The sequence below is a fragment of the Aplidium turbinatum genome, chromosome 8 (genome assembly GCF_918807975.1).
Source record: "Aplidium turbinatum chromosome 8, kaAplTurb1.1, whole genome shotgun sequence".
Lineage (NCBI taxonomy): Eukaryota > Metazoa > Chordata > Ascidiacea > Aplousobranchia > Polyclinidae > Aplidium > Aplidium turbinatum.
In genome coordinates, this window is record NC_137479.1 from 19,436,206 (window position 1) to 19,454,947 (window position 18,742).

At 38.0% G+C, this 18,742-nt stretch overlaps 1 protein-coding gene across 2 annotated transcripts; it reads left to right on the forward strand.

Annotated features, from left to right (window-relative positions):
- The first annotated feature begins 516 nt into the window (after positions 1-516).
- Positions 517-18,544, forward strand: LOC145775522 (centrosomal protein of 152 kDa-like). 2 transcript variants are annotated; one of them, XM_082586817.1, is made up of 29 exons: positions 517-675; positions 1,320-1,452; positions 3,142-3,254; positions 3,937-4,041; positions 5,176-5,508; positions 5,861-5,954; positions 6,156-6,311; positions 6,554-6,693; positions 7,219-7,419; positions 7,699-7,830; positions 9,763-9,864; positions 9,941-10,093; positions 10,239-10,337; positions 10,412-10,495; positions 10,812-11,029; positions 11,206-11,334; positions 11,553-11,664; positions 11,847-11,984; positions 12,147-12,247; positions 12,400-12,493; positions 12,631-12,744; positions 12,882-13,010; positions 13,339-13,463; positions 13,800-13,905; positions 14,667-14,779; positions 16,479-16,639; positions 16,866-17,012; positions 17,525-17,705; positions 18,106-18,544. In XM_082586817.1, the coding sequence occupies exons 1-29, from the start codon at positions 571-573 to the stop codon at positions 18,266-18,268; spliced, it is 3,981 nt and encodes a 1,326-aa protein (XP_082442943.1). In that variant the 5' UTR covers positions 517-570; the 3' UTR covers positions 18,269-18,544. The 2 variants fall into 2 exon arrangements, with proteins under 2 accessions (XP_082442943.1, XP_082442944.1); XM_082586818.1 differs by having other exon boundaries at positions 16,869-17,012.
- Positions 18,545-18,742: the final 198 nt, after the last annotated feature.

The following is an 18,742-nucleotide window of genomic DNA, read 5'->3' on the forward strand; positions in this document are numbered from 1 at the left end:
ACGTGTATTGTTTTTGCTGTGATGATCAGAAATAAAAACAAGTGAACTGAACAGTTGCAGAACGACAACAAATAAAACCTTAAATTATTATTATTATTGTTACTTGCAACAGTATTTCGATAAAAATGTATTGTTGTCGAACCGGTTTTCATCCATTAGCACTCATAAGTAGTTCAGCACAACTAACCTATGCCAAAACGAACAAAATACGTGTGTAGGCTGAATGGTACCAGAGCGCCTTTTCCACTTTTGCTTTTCTCATTTTTGAATACTTTACCTTTAACAAATAACGTATTTATGACGTCATGACGTAGTACAAATAAGAGTTTAGCCTTTGACCCTAATCCCGCGATAAAAACTTAGCTTTGAATTAGTTTAGGCTTAGACAAATGATACAAAATGCATAAAATGAGCAGAGTGTTGCAGCAACCCCATCTCTGGTAACACTTGATCGAAACAAAATGCAGCATTTTTTTAACTTTAGCAATGATCTTATTTTTGTTTTAGATTGTTAATTAAATAACAGTAGCATCAGTGACATGAAACCATGTAAATTATTTTGTTTTTATAATGTCGGTTATTCATCCGGGTTCTAGTATTAATTTTGATGGAGCAGACTTGCAAAGAAGTGAGGAGGAAGAGATTCACAGAGAAGACATTAAACAGCAGCAAGAGGTATGGGGCTTGGGGGTTAATTGTCCGAATGTTTAGATTGGGTAGCAGTTGAATCATATGACATTTTTGGTCTTTTGCTGCTATTTTTTGTCAAGCAAATTAAATTTTTGTGATAAGTGTTCAGTTTAATTTAGTTCAGTTTAATTCTTTTTGTACAAAAATAACAAGCACAAATATGCAGTAGCCTTCTTACAGCACAACCAATACCGGTATGGCAGCGAAAGACCAAAAGGTCTCCAAAGTCAGCTGCCACCCAAACAGTGCTTGTGCTGTCAGTACTTTTCCAAGAATATCAATTGAACTCACTCTTATAAAATTTTTAGCAATAAATATTATATATATATTTGAAAGAGAAAAGTAGCATCAAACTGAAAGATTGTTGTATGCTGAATGCTGATCACTGATGCAATCTTGAAAGTAGGCTACAGGAAGACTACTACCGTACTAGTTAGTGCCTGTTGTCTCAAAAATCAAAATGCAGACAATGCTTAACTCTAAGTGCATTAAATGATGCTTTACACATCGTTTTAACAAAGTGTATATTAGTCATAAAAAAAATAGTTCAGCAAATATCGATAGTAGTAAATCAAAGTAGCATTGTTTTTATGTGTGTTTGTTATATAAAAAATTGTTTTGATCATCAGCTTCGAGAACTTCTATCAGCTGAACTTCCTGAAGATTTGTTGAATGATTCTTGCGAAGGAAGTTTGAACTCACCTGCTCTGCGAAATCAAAGTCAGCAATCATATGAAAATTCTTGTGGATCTTCAACAGCAGGTTTAAATTTTTAGCAGATTCACATATACCAGAAAGACAAGCAAGCATTGCATTAAAATTATATTGACCAAACTTTTTATTTAATGTCACATAATTCTGTTGCTTAAGAACATGACATTATGATAGCCATAAAACTCCCTTATATATAAAGCAGCAATACGTTTCGATCAACTACTAAAGTTTTTAAGCATCTTGTTTGATTGATAAGTTAGTGTATTAACAGGCCTCGAAATTCACGGCGGACATGTCCGCCGTCACAGCATGTGATGTCCGCGGAAAGTACCATCTAGATCGGTCATATTTGTTCGCCGAAAAAGAACACAGGAACTACCGATACAAATCGTCGTTGCATAGCACGATTGTTGCAAGAATATAATTTCCAGCGCATCTACAAAATGTGAATACTGTATCTATTAGTTAGCTTTCATTGAAGCAGGAAAACTTTTGATTTTTACGTTGCTTCCACGATTGGTGACATTGAATCAGCGTAACAAAGGTGAATTCTTCGCTAAGAATCAGTGGGAGTGCCGGTACTTCTACACTAATCACGCGCAACTTAGTTCAAGTCTTACGTCACAATGTCTGGCTTTGATCTCCAAGTAATAATGATAAGGCAAGGTTGGTTACAAAATTAGATTATGCAAGTAGGCTATTACAGCAAGATGTAGCAAAATTTGTTAAGTTTTGGTATTACAGTAAGAAAGAAAAGACCCAAGGAAAATTCACTTTCGCTCACATGACACGCAAAAATAAACGTACCGTAAAGAAAAAAGCCAAGTGAAACTTTGCGCAGCAGAAAATACTAACGTTAGTGTAGAAGTTTCCCGACTCGTGCCCAGAGCATTGTGACGCAAGAAGCCACACGACCTCGTTCGGTGGAAGCTAATCAGTTATGCGGTGTATTAAGCAGCTACACGGCGTTTTGACTCTTTAAGCGCACGTCATCGTTGGTGTGGTGAAAGCGTTTCAGTGTGACTTTGCTGAAATTTTAAAAAGCCTTCTAAACCGTTTCTATAGTTCTCAAATGGCGAAGAATTATCAAGACAAAGTGATTAAGCATGACGATCAACGCTAAAACTGGTGTGTCTGCCGTGAGTCTTAATTTGTTAGCCGAGATAGCTGCTCAGACCGGACACGTTTGTCCGCCGTCAACAAAAACGAATTTCGAGGCCTGTATTAATATTAATTTTTGTGCAATTTGGTAGCAACATAACAGTAAACTGATACAGCACATAAAGAATCATACTTTAATCAAGTAAAATAATCCAATAAGGATATGGTACACTGCATCTTAACAAGTAAATGACAACACTAACAGGAAACTTACAGCAGTTAACTTACCAAATGCTGCAATATCTAGTAACAGAAAAAAAATCAAACTTTCATAAAGTACCAAGCGGAACAATGTCATGCGGTCTTTGGCCTATGTCCATCTCATGACTTAGGCAGTTTAATTTTTTGAGCATGCTATACTCTGTAGTGAACAATCTGAACAAGTGACCTAGTCAAAGCAACCGTTCTGTGTTTCCTATCATTTTCGCATAAATATCTCATTTTTGCAAAAAAATGACTTAGGCAGTTATTTTATTAGGTTGACGATAATTTTGTCCAGTATTTGTTGGCAAAGATACTTCATGAAAGTAAAATACATTGAATAACTCAGCTTGTGATAAAAATGTGATTTGCTAGGGAGCTGGCAAGGTGGAAGCATTGATGAACAAATTACTCAAAAACTAACACAAAGCGGCGATGCTCCAGAGTACTACAACAATCACATATCCCCACAAAGGCTGAGCTCATTGGTAAATGTTATTCATGTGTTGTTTTTTTCATATTTAAAATGTATGATCTTACTTTCTGTTGCTAGTAGTTATTTATGATCAAATCTTGGTGCTGTTTTGCTGCCGGCAACATGAAAGTCGTTTTTGTGTACACCATCTTTTAAGTGAGAATCCTTTAACAAGGAATAAATAATTTCTTTCAGTGAAAAGTTAGATGATAAAGTTTTGGTGGAGAGTTTGCTTTGTTGAACCATAAACAAACAAACAAAATAACCTTAGCGGGTTTCAAGTATTACACACACAGAGGTATAACATAATTTAAAAAAAAAGCAACTCTTTTTTTTTTCATTTTTATGTATATTGCAGATTTAAGTAATTCCTGATAAGGACACACATACGCGTCTAAAACATTTGAGTTGATTTTTTTATAATTATTTTATAATTGTTGTATTTCTGTGTAATGCCACATGTTAAACCCTCTAAGGTTGCTTTGTTTTGTTTGTCTATGGTTCAAAAAGTTAAATGTATTCAAACGAAATAAATAGAATGTATATTGTATATAATATATCTTTTAACAAAAAATCTGATAAAAATCTGTTGTAGAAAATTTTCTAAATTGATTCCATGCAAAAATCACGCATAGTATATATAGTTATGACCACAATTATTGCATTTACATTTACTAATACTTTGACATTTTCAGAGTGAATATGGTGAAGATCGATACGCAAAAGGATTTGATCGATCGTATACCGATGCAGAAAAATGGCAAATGCAGCAACAATTTCATCACAAACATTCTGGCATGGTATAATTACTTTTGTTCTTTTGCTGCAACGGTTAACTTAAAACTGTGGCACTGTAATAAAATGTATGAAATATGTAAAAAGAAGCTTCTATGTATGATATGTATAAAAAAGAAAACATAAACACTACTCCTTCTATCTTGGTGAAATTGCAAGAAGAATAAACGTAATTTCAATCCAAGAAAAAATTACAAACTCTGTAAGTTTGAAACTCGCTCTACTCGTAAGATACATGCTTAAGTTATAGTGCTTATGTTAAGTTTTAAGTCTGTTATATATATGTATATATATTATGGTAACTCATGCATTGCAAATTAGTTAAATGCCTTTATAAATGTAAGGGCAAGGGGAATTATTCAATGCTAGGTGGCGAAGGTGTGGCAGCCACCAAAGTTTACACACATATTTACATCCACATCCAGATTCCATGGACACCTTTTTTCATAAAGATCATCTAGGCTATTTAAAATTTTAAAGTATTCATTGTTTGTATTAGAAGATATGTATTTGTTACTGTAATTGTCCAACACAGTGGTTGGCTTAGTCGGTTAGTTTTATAAAACTCAGCACTATGTTGTATTATATAGGTCGATTGTACAAAGAAATATTTGCTTGAGTGTTCTTTCTGTAAGCAAGTGGTTTCCAACCTGGAATCCACGGACTCCTTGGCAAAAGTTTAGGGCAGTGGTTCCCAAACTGAGGGTCGCGCCTCCAAAGGTGTCGCTCCAAGGTTTTATGGGGGTCACGATTATCGACGTTGATCTTGCTGTTTAGAAAAAGATAGTTGGTCGGTGGAAGGGGGGTCTCAAGATATGTAAAATCAATTTAAGGGGTTGTCATCCAAAAGAGTTGGGAACCACTGTTTTAGGGGGTCTGTGAGGGCAACAAAAATTGAAAAAAGTTACTGTATTTAAACGCTAGTATTTCATGTCTGACTGACTGACTCTCAATCTAAAGGAGTTAGGGGTCTGTAAGCTTTATACTTTTATAAAAGGAGTTCGTGACCAAACAAAGATTAGGGACCACTGCTGTAGGGTAGCACCAGAAGTTGTGGTGCGTTGATGCTACAAATCTTCAAGTTTTTTATTCAAATTAGTTGCGTCGATAATTGCCATGCTGTGTATTAATTTTAACAGAGGAATAACGGAGTGGGGGACTACGGATATCGTCGGGGCAGCGATCCTGATCACACGGACTTGAACACGAACGTCTACGGCTTTGCCGAACGCCGAGAAGCTGAAGGCAGTGAAGATTTCGATGCAGTGACACATGATGGCAGCTATCCGTATAATAACAGCCGGTTATCCGCTACGTTACCTTCGCACACCCCACCTAGCAGTCATTCTGCCACCACGCCAGCAAAGAATGTACGTTTTGAAGCATTTTCAGCACCGACATCGCCATATAATCATCCTTATGGAATGCCGTATAAACCGATCAACCGATATCAATATCTTCATCCTGAAGAGGTATGCTTTCTTAAGTTTCTATGTTTTTAAGTAAATAGTTCTACAAAGCAGCCATTGGTTGCGATGTCATTGTCTTCTTGCACTAAATCAAAGTACCTGTTTTTGCATGATTTTTAGTTTGCTAAGAAATAAGTTATCATCAGAAATGCAGTATGATAATTTTTATCTTGATCAGTTTGTTTCGTATATCTTCACTCTTTCGCGATGATGCTGTCTTGCCATTCGCTAGTGACAGGGCGGAGCGGAGCATTCTTTTGTTTAAAGGTTTGCTCAGGACCAAAGTTATAACATTTCAGTTTCAATACTCCATTCATGTACTGGTATTTTTTGCTGAGTAACCTTTACTTTGCAGCCTTCTTTGCATCAACCAACCGCCAATACCTCCACGAAGACCGATGACAGCGTCGGATCAGACTACGTAGACGCATCGGACCGAAACACTCCTGGTAAGATTCTACTTCATCAGCGAGTGCTTCTACTTTTCCATCCATCGGCTGGTGACATTGTGTTTTTTAATGACATACGTTTTTTAATGTATAATCTTAGCATTGCGTTTCTTGAGTCTTATTCTGTCTAAGTTTTTTGTGCTAGTATTTTTTGGGCAAATTGCGTTGTAAACTCCGATAAAACGACTTGTTATTTTCTAGACGACCTCGGCAACACTAGAGAGCTAACCCAATTGCGGGTTTTATACGAAGCCCGCGGGAAAAAGATTGATAAGTTATCGCGTGAAATAGAAGCTTTGCAGCAAGATGCCGATCGTGAAAAGCGAATTCTGTCACACCAGCTTGCCATGGCTCAAGGTTCATTGTCTCACTAACTTCTTTGTGACGGCTGTGTATTGCTTCACTGTTTTGTTTGTGCTTGTTTTCAAATTTTGAGTTTTTTTTCCGAGGTAAAGGATAGTTGCAATTTTTCTGTCAAATTTACAAAATATTTCAGCTTTGTTGACCGAGCCAACTTCTCTTCTTTCGACCACATCCCCTTTTGTGCCTCTGTGAGTACTGAGTAGTCATTGAAATGTTGCGTCTTTACGGGATTGCAGATCAGAAGATGGGAATGTCGGTGACTGTGGAAGAGTGTCAAAGAATGCTGCAGGAAAGAGATCACAAAATCAACAAAGAAGAAGGAAACGCAAAATCCCTGGCGATTGAAGTTGAATCTTTAAAATCTGCCAAAGCCGAGGTGAGAGTGAGTTTTTATAGAAAAAACAAAAAACAGAACCATTTCAACTACGTGTTCTAAAGTTGATCTCGTTCAGTAATCGTGATACGACTGTGTTTGAAATATCTTTAAACAAGATTCTTTTATGTGGATTTTTGTGGGAGATGGTATCTCAGCCTAAGCCATCTCAATTTCTCAAACAAAGTAAAGCACCTATTTTGCGTGATCTTCAGTTTGCTAGGTAGTAACTGATTGTTACAAGTACAGTATGTTTAAATACTGCTTTATTAGAACTTCAGCGTCTAGCAAAAAAATTAAAAAGAAAAATGTTGGTTTTTAGTACTGACGTATCAACTCAATGTTTACCGAAAGTAATTTTCATTTTATTGTGGATAGTGTTGGGTTAGTTCAGTCATTAATTGACATCATTAATTGCAAAATATCGGTGTCTAATTTTTAATGCAAAATGTCTTACCGAATGCAAGCAATCAACTGCAGTGTCTGTGCTTGAAATGTTTTGCAACGGGAAATTATTTTACTGCTCAGTTAATCAAGAAAGCTGAAGTGAGTGAGCGGACTATAGAAAATCTTCAGCAAGAGATTGCCATGCTTCAGCGATCGGACACGCTTGAACGAGCTCGACAGCAGCATGAGGCTGTGGTGTCCTCCCTCAATGAGAGACACGAGCAGCAGTTGCTTGAAGTCACCTCCATGTTGGATGAAGTGAGGAGAACTGCGGATGTCAAGGTTATATTGAAATTTGTAGACTGAAGATTTTATTTAAAAAGTGGAATTTTGTTTAGTCGATCTCGCTGTTTTTATTAACGTTGTAGACTTAATGTACAACATAATGAATGCAGGAGCGCACATGTGCGGAAGATCCTTTGTGATTTTAATCTTTTGACAATTTATGCAAAAGCTGGAGCCACCTATAATAATGATACAGTGTTGTACATTTTTGTGACAAATGTTCACTTGAAAAAGAAACTTCATACTTCAAGTCACTCGAGTTATTTTTCTTGTCAGACTGAGGAGTCCGAGCAGTTACGAAGCAAACTAAAAGTTGCTTTAAAAGAATCTGAGGACGTCTTGTTTGAGAAAGCTGAAACGATAAACCGTTTGTCACGCAATCTGGAAGATGCACAGAATCATTGCCAGGTAGATGGTATGGTATAACGTTCAGAAATGTTAGAAACATTATTTTTTGGATTTCCAATGTAAAGTTTTCACTTGAACAATGAAAAGATAGCTGCCCGAGTAAATGCTATTTGATGCAGCTTTTACAATCTTTTTACTGTAATAGCGAACTTGTCGATGAAGCAGCATCGTATCCAGGCTTGCGCAACGTGGTTGAAGATTTAGGTTAAGTTAATGGGAAGGCACGGAAGCCAATCTTTAGTGTCCACCTTCAGGCAAGCCATTAAAGTGCCTCTGACAGGTAAATAAATTCGCTAAATTTACCTAAGATACCAAAAAGATGACACTAACAAACTTCCCTGACCAACAAATCGTAAAAAATATCAACAGGCTACTAAGTTACACGCTTGCAAACTTTCGTTGACATCGGCGAATCTGGCACTCATTCAATTGCGAAAATAAAAACGGCAACACCGCTGTGACGTCACAGTAAGCGGGAAGGATACATTCTTTCTCTGTGATGACTTGGTAAAGTATGGTACGGCTACTGCAAAACGTGAATGTGTGGGGCTCTGTTGGTCTAAAGCATGTGCAAATTAAGAATTACCGAAATGAAAAAGTGAACTTATTATTACTATCAGGTTTCGATCAAATAGGTTGAGTTTACTTTTATCAAACAGCATCTCAATTCAATTGAAATTGCAGTTTCATAGGGTTACAATTTTCATACTTTTTTATTTGTCCTAATCTGGCTATAGCCATTTGCAGTGTAACAACAGTATTTCACAAACAGTATCTTTAATTTATGATTGAGGCAATGCCTACAAATTGCTGTTTATGTGACATTGTCAGTGACAAAGACCGTGTGGTTTCTTTTCCCACAAAACAAGGTACTGAGAAGAAAATGGTCAAAGTTTTCTTCAAGTGTTCGAAAGTGGGATGGGCCATACAAAACTAGTCGTATATGTTCACTTCACTGAAGATGATTTTGTTAATAGGCCTACCACTCAAGTAAAAATGCCTACAGGCATGTGTTGGAGTGTATACTACAAGGTGATGCTCTCGGAAGCAACAATCGGATTGTGATGCCGTCATGCATTGTTTGGCGAATCCGAAACAATTTTCCAGATCCAGATGGCCGTTACACAGAATTTCAATGGCCAACTGAAGACACATTATGAGAGAGAGAGAGAGAACTTTTATTTATTTTTGAATAGTGATGATGAATTAAATATGAATGATGATTCGTACGATGTCTTCATTTTTCACTTCAAGTATATTTTAGGTTTTGTAACAACGTATCCAGTACAGTTTTATTAAACTGCAAAAAACAATAAATCTTCGAAAAAAGCAACCGCTTGTACCAACTCCGACCAAACTGTGATCCACCAATTACATCTAAGAAGCGTTTGTTTCATCCATCGCTAACGACGTCCACTTAGGATGACGTAATACCACCAAAGTCGTCCCAGAGCAGTGAAATATGGAGTTTCGCCTGTGGTGGCGCTGCGGAGCAGTCGTTTTATTAAATTACGCCCTAACCAGTCGAGCTACGAGGTTAAGATTAAAAAGTTCGCTAAGTGTAATTCTGCGCTAGGAAATGCTTTAAAAAGTTACTATACTTGGATCCAACCTGTCAGGGGCACTTTAAGTGTCTTGCCAAAGACACAGCATGCTCTTGAGCGGTGTCGAACTGGCGTCCTTTTGGGCGTCGTATCTGACTCTTACCATTTGGTTATACAGCAAGCAATGTTAAAAGTGACTGATCTATTCATGGTTTGTCTATTTCATTTTCAGGTTTTGATTTTTCTTCACTGATATTTTTATTAGTGCTCAACCTGTTTCTTAGTCACAAGGGCATAAATGGCTCTGACATGCTTCATTATTTTGACATGACAACACTGCGTTTTACGTAAAAAAACAAAATCTCACTCTGATAAAAATATTCCACAGACGTTGCTGGCAGGCTCAGGCGAGTGCGCGTTCCTTCAAAGGCAAGTCAGTGGACTGAACGAAGAAAAAGCGAATTTAACAACGAAGGTTAAAAAATTAGAGGTGCGTTGTTGCTACAGTTATTATCAAAGGAAATTTAAAGATCGGAAAATCGATCTTTCAACTTCATTGTTTACAGAGAACAGTCACAGAATTCGAAAAAAGCCTTGCCATGTACGAAAACGCATTTGAACTCGGTGTCGGATCACGACCTTTGACCTCTGAAAACATGACTGAATCTTACAGCGATCTCATGGGGATACAACGCAAGATAAGTTGGAAAACGCCGAAGGTGATTGACAACATGTTTATGTAAATCAATAAAACTTTTCGTTTGACAAGAAACATTCTAATCAATGGGATTAATTATTAAAGCTTCCATGCCCTGTCGGTTTGCAATAAAACCCATCACAGCACAATTAAGTGTTTCTGTATAGATTGCTGAAAAGTCTGGTAGTCCACCTGAAGATTTAGTCGAAAGATTACGTCATGAACTAGAACGAGCACTTTCCAATAACAAAGAGAAACGCGACCAGGTGAGATGACGTGTCATTTGCTGATTGGATATTACTTGTTCAGTATATTATTGCGTAAGTATTCGTTCTTATAGGTATCGGAGCTTCAGGGGCAAGTCAATGAATTAAACGAAGAGGCGCGACATTGGAGGGAAAGAACTGATGAAGCGGAAAAGAAAGTAAGTGATGTTGAGGTACAAATTGCATACGTACCATTGTGACGCATTGATAGACACGTTTTTTAGCGGTTGTTATTTTCTATTACCTACTGCTCTCAATAATTCTTGTGGTACAGTTTAACATTAATGACGTTTTGTTGCAATGTCGTCTGTTTCTGAAAAAAGCACAGCCTTTTGAATTATACTGCGATGGCGTTTTACTAAACAACATACAAAATAACAAATTTGCAAGCAAAAGTTTACTTTTCTGGAGAAAATATACTTTTGGGAAGTGTTTGTTTAATTTTAGTTACTTCTTGTTCACTTTTATTCCAAGATGAAAATGTCAGACTCTGGAAGACCCCGGAAGCTTTCGAATCCTCGTGGCCGAAATCAGGTTGACGATCTGGAGCGTGAATTTCAACAATCTCTGGACCATCTTCATGATGCGGAGGAAAGAGCAATGAGGCTAGAGGAGAATTGTCGGGATATGAAGCAGCAGATGCTGGAGATGGTGGAACAACATGATGCCAGCAAGCAAGAAGCTGTGGACCGGTGAGATTTCAACAACTTGTTCCACACAGTAACTTTCAATATGCGAGAAACGTCTGCTTGTACGTTGTATAATAGCATTCGCTGGATCACGTACCCCGGCTTGATGATTTCATTTTCAAACATTATGTAATTTTTATTGATTCCAATCCTTCTTTTCAGTACATTTTCTTCCATAGATGCGAACGAGCGTGCATGCAGCTCCATGAGGATGCTAAACAAGCGATCCGGGAAGAGTTAACAGCTGAACACGAACAGAAAGTATACGAGCTTTCTTTGGAGCACGACGGACAACTGCAAGAATTAAAGTAATAAAAAAGATACAAAGATACAGATACAATGCTTTAACACGGAAATAGGTTGCAAATATGTACTGTATAGTTTGTTTTCTTCATTTCTATCTTAAAAGCAACCAATAAAACGGTCGATATTTGTGGAATCCAGTTGTAAAATTGGTTTGACTGGTTGTTGTGCTTACGAAATTACTCGGGTAAAGTGAAGATTTTAATATTTTTTTGTGATTCAGAGATAATTTCGCCACTGTCAGCAATGAGCTGTCAGAAGTAAAGAGAAGCTACGTCCAAATCTGTTCGGAAAAAGACTTTTTGGAAAACAAATTAAAAGAGAAAAATGAAGAGGTAGGTGAAAAAAATTGTGATGTTATTATATAGAAAATAATAAGTTATATTATAAGTTTGTATTTGAATAAGGTACTGAAAAGCCCGCCTTACGGTGGCTCTTTCAATATTGTCAATTGCACAAGTTTCAGAATCTGACTGATGGCATTTACTTGGTAATTAATTTGTTGTTTATTTTTTAGGAAAAGAAAGAATTCTTGTTGCAATCAGAAAAAGACAAAGAAAATCTGAGAATAGAATTAGAAAAAGAATGGGATGCGAAAAAGAAAGAAATTGAAAAAGAATTGCTGAAACGAAATGAAGAGGAAATAAGCACAAAGGTAACATTAAATAAAACTGAATAGTTTATTTTATTTTTTGTATCGTTGACTTTTGAGGTCTAGGCTACCTGTTAAGTGCTACCGTTACCACCGAGATTAACACCTCGTTATCTCGGTGGTAATAGTGCTACCCCCAACACACCATCAGTTTTTATTCTTTAGATTTCCCTTGCAAAGACTGCTTGGATGGAAGAGCACTCTGTTATCCGCGAGGACCGCATAAGAGAAGTCACCAAAGCTAAAGAGAAAGAGTTTATGGAAAAGTAAGATCAAGCTTGACCAACTGTCAGCATGATTCGGTTGAAAATCTTCATTTCATAGAATGTAATCGAAATGCGTCCAACATTTAAGTTTCACCATAGCAATGTTATTTGTTTAATGAACAGCTCTGGCAAACGTTCTGATTTTTGTGCAGGATCGATTCCATGAGGGAAGAATTGAAACGGGAAAGCGACGCTAGCCTTAAGAAAGTTTTAGCAGAAGAAAAGGCCAAATGGCAGCAAGAAAAGGTTATTTATTTGCGTTTCATTTTGTTCATGATTTCGAATTGGCTTTTTAACTTAGACAACAACGCAGCCTGTGTTTGTTAAAAAAAAATTGTTGAAAATGTATCCAGAGCCTACTAAACTGCCAATTTTCAAACTAGGAAAAGGAAATTGAGTCACGTATCAATGATTTGTATGAGGAATTGAATGAAGAAAAGAAGACGGCGGTCACCGCAGCAGCATCCATGGCACAATTGAATTGGATCACGGAGCAGGTAGATTTCGATTTCAATGCTTGGTCTCGATTGGTTCCAAAATCTTTCGTTTCACGGGATTTTCTGTCGGTTTTATAAATTCAACATAACACAAACGTTGATTTTGTGCTGGATCGGTACAACCTTGCCTTTTCCAGCAACATTCAGCGGAGACTGAGTACGAGAGGAGAATCAGTGAAGCGAAACGAGATTGGGAGGAGCAGCACAACCGATTGGTCGATTTGAAAGTCAATGAAGCGTTGCAGTCCATGCAAAACAAGATTGAAGTAAGAAAATTAATCACAATTGTACTCGCAAACCGAAAACGTATCGTGGCTCAAGACAAAGTTCACTAAATTGCAACTAGTATTGTCTTTCGCTGTCAGTAAGCTGAGTTTCCAAACGATCGCTTATGTCAGTGGTCAATATCCCAGCCACCAAATCATTTAACGTCTGCAATCAAAAAAAGGTTGTCCACTCAAACATCAAAATTCGTCGATTTGATCAATGCAAAAATAATGGATTTTGCTGTTTGGCCGGTGGACTAGGTGGTGTTTTCCCAAGCAGCATGAGCATTGTAATAAAAAAATACTTTGACGTCTTTTGCACGATTAGGTATTGAACGAGGAACGAGACCGATTAGTCAGTCAGGAGCTCTCAAGAGCAGAAAGAGAATGGAAGAGAAAGAGGGACGAATCCTTGCGGAGAAAAGATGATGAAATGCAGGATAAATTAAAAGAGTAATGCATTATTTCATAATGTTTTGGGACACAAATGAATTAGCTGTACCGTAGACAAATTATTGTTAACAAAGTATTTTGTTTTTATTGCACTGTAATTTTTTTTTTGAAAAGTTTATTTAATTATTTTTTTCTGGTTGGAATTGGTTGATTTCGCTATAGTTTGATTATTGTTATTCTACCCGAATATTTTGTTGTCAGTTGTCTATTTACACTACAGTGTATTTAATATTTATAAAGCCCTCATTATTTGTATTTCCCTTTTATTTCGAGTAACATTTATCAAAAAGTCTTCTATTAGATGATGTTCTCTGACGTGTCACCTTATTTGCGCAGGATCCAAGAAAAACACGAAAAAGAATTTGAGGATTTCTCGAACCAGCATAAAAAATCCTTGCAAAGTTTTCTTGACAAAGAAAGGTTAAAAACGTCGTCAAAAGAAGTAAACTTTTAGTCTTTTATCAGAACATCGTTTATTACTTTTCCGTACCAATGAAGGTTTACTGTTACTATCGCTATGTTAGTTAAAAGTTCACACACGGCTACCTAAAGATACGGCTTGATTTGTCACATTTTGCAGAAATTTCCAGATTTTGCTAACTTTGGGCAACTGTTTAAATAAATATTTCTAAAAATTGTATTTTTACGCTTTTTTACTTTTTTCCCCAGGTGACACAATAGGTTTTAACATCTTCACATGTTGAAAAACAAAGACAATTTGATTTCGAAGATTTTTTGTCAGACTGTTAATTTTTCAATAACAGTCTGATTCAGCGTTTTCCAACTTACTTTTTTTCATTTGTTACTGCTTCCCCAAGACAACAAAAAGCTTTCATATCATTAGCAAAAAGTAAAACCATCTCAGAAAATGTCATTCAAACACCAGCAGTATCTGTAATCAAAATCTGCAAAATGTGACAAATCAGGCCGCATCTCAAAGTGGCCATGGTTCACATTTCAAATTGGCAATGTGAAAATAACTGAATTGTTCACTTTCTACTTTGTTCCACAGTTTCATTCAATCCTTGGCAGTTGACACTGCTTTTTAGAAGCGTTAATAGACTTGAGTTAGCTTTGGAGTGAGTCTTTGTTAAGAGTATGATAACTTACCTGTTAGCGTTGTCAAACAAAATACGTTTATCAATCTCTACACCGCCATTAAAGCACAGTTTACACAATGTTTGTCATTCAATGTTGTTGCAGAAGCAAAAAGATGCGCTGGAGGAAATGAATCGTCAGTGGGCCGATGAACGTCAGCAGATATTGCACAGCCACCAGGTGGAGCTGAAGAGGCTACAAAGCCTTTATGAATCCAGGTACTTCTGTCGCTGTATTTGTTTATTTTTGAATCAGTCCATTGAACCTACGAGTTTAATTACACGTAACTCATGCTAACAGTATGTTAGTAATTTGCCGTTACTTTTTGAAGACTGGGACTTTTGCAACAAAAACAATGATGTAATGAGCTTTGCGTTTTTTTTGTTGAGTTGAACACAATTTTTTTCATTTTCTTGGAACAACTTCCGGCTCCGGACCGGAGTTGATAATGGCTCCGTCCCGGAGTCGGAGGTATGTGAGGCAACTGTGTGTGTGTGACTGTGGTCAAGTTTATAACCTTGGATAAATCCAAGTTAATGCATCATTGTGGTATTGCTGTGATGCCAGAATACACCATTACACATGCTGGTTGTAACATTAGTCTTAAGTGTATATGTAAGATGAAATGGGTTCAAAGAAGTCAATCAGAAATCTTCAAAACAATGCTATATCGAGTGGGAAGATTTCGAAAACATAGCCAAATTTGAAATCTACCCAAATCTTTACTCCTAAATGAACCCTTCCAAAGGACCCTAAGCATTGCTATAACGCACCTTCTTTAAGAGTGCCTGGTGGGAGTGGTGTACCAGCAACCAGTGCTGTTGAGAGGTTAATTTGGGCCCGGTACCAATGAGACTCTCAGGCCTTAAATTCAGACACTTTTAAGACAAACGCACCATGTCTAAAAAATCGAGGTGTTTTTTTAAAGTTCCCAGGCTCTTTGGAATGGTTACGCGGCTCCTAAAATCATCCCGGGTCCAAAAGTACCATCTGGATCTCCTGTCAACGCTACTGCCAACAACCGCTTGGTTAAACATTAGATATTAACAAAAGCCGGAAGTTCCGGCCAGAGTTGACATTCTCTGCCCGGAGCATTCTGCTTCCAGCCAAAATATTGCCGCCGGCGCATCACTATCATTTTCACAAAGTAAGGTGCCAAATCCAAGCCCAGCTAGTAAAAGTTGTCGTTTTTACACCGTCGTCAAACGTTGTAAAAAGATCAACTTTCGCTTGCTGGAATGCTGGGGTAGTATGTGTTCATTATCGAAAAGCTTCGTCGCGAAGAAGCCACTCTGTCCCTCGGTCGACGGGCACTGGAGCCTAACCATCTTCTCCACCACAAGATCTCTGCTCTCCCAAACGAGCACCCCCGTCGACTGAAATCAAGACACCCATTCGTGCCAGCCGCTCAACTTCTTATCAACAAAGCTGATGTACAAGACATCTCGGCGGCTGCTTGGCCGGACGATAAATGGAGTTCTGAATGGAAGTCAACCGCCACCAGACTCTATTCGTTCATCCCCGACGCTAACACACGTCCCATCGGTCTAACACTATCAAGACAGGCATGGGTGCGCCTCAACCGTCTCCGTACGGGCGTCGGGCTTTTCCGCTCAACCATGCACCAATGGGGAATGACCTCTTCCTCCTCCTGTGTATGTGGTGCCGAGGAACAGACCACATCATCAATAACTGCTCCATCTTCAAGCCACCTAACGGAGTGGAAGGTCTGCGTGTCATGGATGATGAAACCAAAGACTGGCTGCTCTCTAGTAGCCTTCCAGCGTAGTCCGGGAACATCGTGAATCTAGGGTGGTAAAAGGATAAACCCTCGGCCCCAGACGCTCACACGACGATTATCGAAAAGGGCGATGCCCTCCAAACGGGGTTGCTCACGTTTTTATTTGTTGTTTTTAGATGTCAAGACTTCCGAGCGGAGATACAAAGGTTGTCATCAGCTTACGATGCGATGACTCAGCGGAACATGATGAGCAAGGAAGATGGGATGTCAGGAAGGATCCTGGAGATACAGAGGAAGAACAAAGATGATGTGGAGCGACTAAAGTCGAGGATGAAAGGTTGGAAGCTAATAAAAAATTAACATAAAATGAGAAAAATGTTTATTTAAAAATCGGCTAAATACGTTGCTGCAATACAGAACACCAAAGTTGAACATTGGGTGGTGTGAAAATTAAGGTCAAATGTTAATTGCTTTGATCACAAAGTTATTTTCAACTCTTTACCGCACGGCTGTTGATAAACGTCATCATTGTCATATTTGTCTCAAAACTATTTTAATCTTAGAAGAATATCGTCGGTGGAAACGAGAACGTGACGACTTAAAGGCTAAGTTGGAAGAAGCTGAAAACTCAAAATCCAAAAACGGAATTGACCCAAATGCTTTAATAGACTTTAGGGAAATCTACATCAGAACGCTTGGCTCGATTAAAGGTATTTTCTTTCTAGCTGTCGAAACAATGTTGTTTCATTACATTTGTGTCACATATGTCTATATTCACCGTAACTTTGACCCATTCTTAGTACAAATGTGTAGCCTAATATCGTACCAAATTCGTCATCATCTCTTGCTATATTCGTTATAGCGCACGAACTGTGTTCCGAAAGCTAGTGCAAACCGCTCTTACCACAGCGAACTCACAGCATCAGGCTAAAATAGGTCGTCAGTATCTGCAATTCTACATTGTGAAGTAAACGATCATGCTGCAAAAAGCGAAACTGAATCTATAGACCAGTCTCGGTGTCTCAAATCAGGGACGCAGTCACTGGAGTAGAAGGTCTGTAGAGCAATTCTAAAATAAATGTTTCTAATACTAATATAACCCTTTTTATTAGGTTACTTTTTTCCGACGAAATACCCCCCTGAAGTTGTCTCTGGCTTCGATGTGTGTCTAACAGAGTTGTGCTTTGTGATACCATTACCTTCAACATTTTCTTTCACACAGACGGCATGTTGGGTTTTGTGCGTGAAAGTCGCACCCGGAGCGTGAACGCGCTGAAGGTTGAAGCTCAACGCGAAAGAGAACGCGTGCTCGCCAAGCTGAAGGATGTACCTCGTCCTCGCAACGATTCCATTTTGCTTTCTTTTCTCTCAGACTCTCACAGCATGCACGTTAGTGATGTCAGGTACGTTAACTTACTTGCTAACTACATACTGCGTTGTCACAGATCTAGTGATAGCCACCGTTATGACGGTTTAACGATGGGGAATCTAGGAGTTTTTTGAAGCTTCTTAAAAGTGCAACGCACCGTACCCATTGTATTAGTTTGTATGATTTTGGTACGATCACGCATTCCTCAAGGAAACGTAATGTAAAACCACCATGTTATTCTGTGCTGCCAGTCTTTTCTGTGCCGAACCTTTCTCGATTGTATTTGACAAGGAAATAAATAATTATTTTTCTCTCGTAAGAAGGAAGTTTGACAACAGGTTACAATATAAGATAAAAAGAATGATAAGTTTCATTGACTAACAAGTATCTTTCGGTGACTGTGCAAAACTAATAATAATAATCTGTTCGTGCAGGAACCCGCCAGCATTGCTGCAGAATCAGCCAAGCGTGATACGCCCTGAACCAATCAGACCGCAAAAAAATATTCTCAAAACTCCACCTGCAAAATCGTTGTTTGGCGAAAATACCGAGTTCAAGTCCAACGAAAAGCGAAGGACTCGGAATCTTGAGAGCTAAACATTCAAATATTGCACTTTTCTCATTATATTCGGTTGCCAGCATCAAGGAGTGCTGTAGGACAAGGAGGAAAAGAGTTTTTATAGGAACTGGGGTGTATAAACACATGTTCAAACCAATCCATCTATCCGCTATTTCTTTTTGTACTTTTTTTATACTCTATCGCGTACTTTATATATTAGCACATGTTCTGCAAAATCTTTTCTTTTTTCGCGTAGTTGGACGGGAAAATAGTTGGTTTTGCCCTAACGTAATTGCGCCAATATAAATGTAAGTTACGAACCTGAGTTCTCACTTTTACTGTAGATTTGGATTAATTATATTCTAGGCCAACATCAACCTTCATAGGGAAGGCTCGGCTTTTGATCGGCACTGTCACAAGTTACGTAAGTTGGAACAGTTTTCGACAAAAGCCTAAAAAATATGACGTGTCGTAGGCAAGCGGTTCAAAACAGCGCCAAGATCACTCGACAC

What these genes read in the sequence shown, in the direction of transcription:
- LOC145775522 (XM_082586817.1), top strand. Translation starts at nt 571, where the DNA reads ATGTCGGTTATTCATCCGGGTTCTAGTATTAATTTTGATGGAGCAGAC. An exon ending in CGAAGGTTAAAAAATTAGAG is followed by an intron (nt 9,865 to 9,940) that starts GTGCGTTGTTGC and finishes CATTGTTTACAG; the next exon opens with AGAACAGTCACAGAATTCGA. An exon ending in ACTAAAGTCGAGGATGAAAG is followed by an intron (nt 16,640 to 16,865) that starts GTTGGAAGCTAA and finishes TTTTAATCTTAG; the next exon opens with AAGAATATCGTCGGTGGAAA.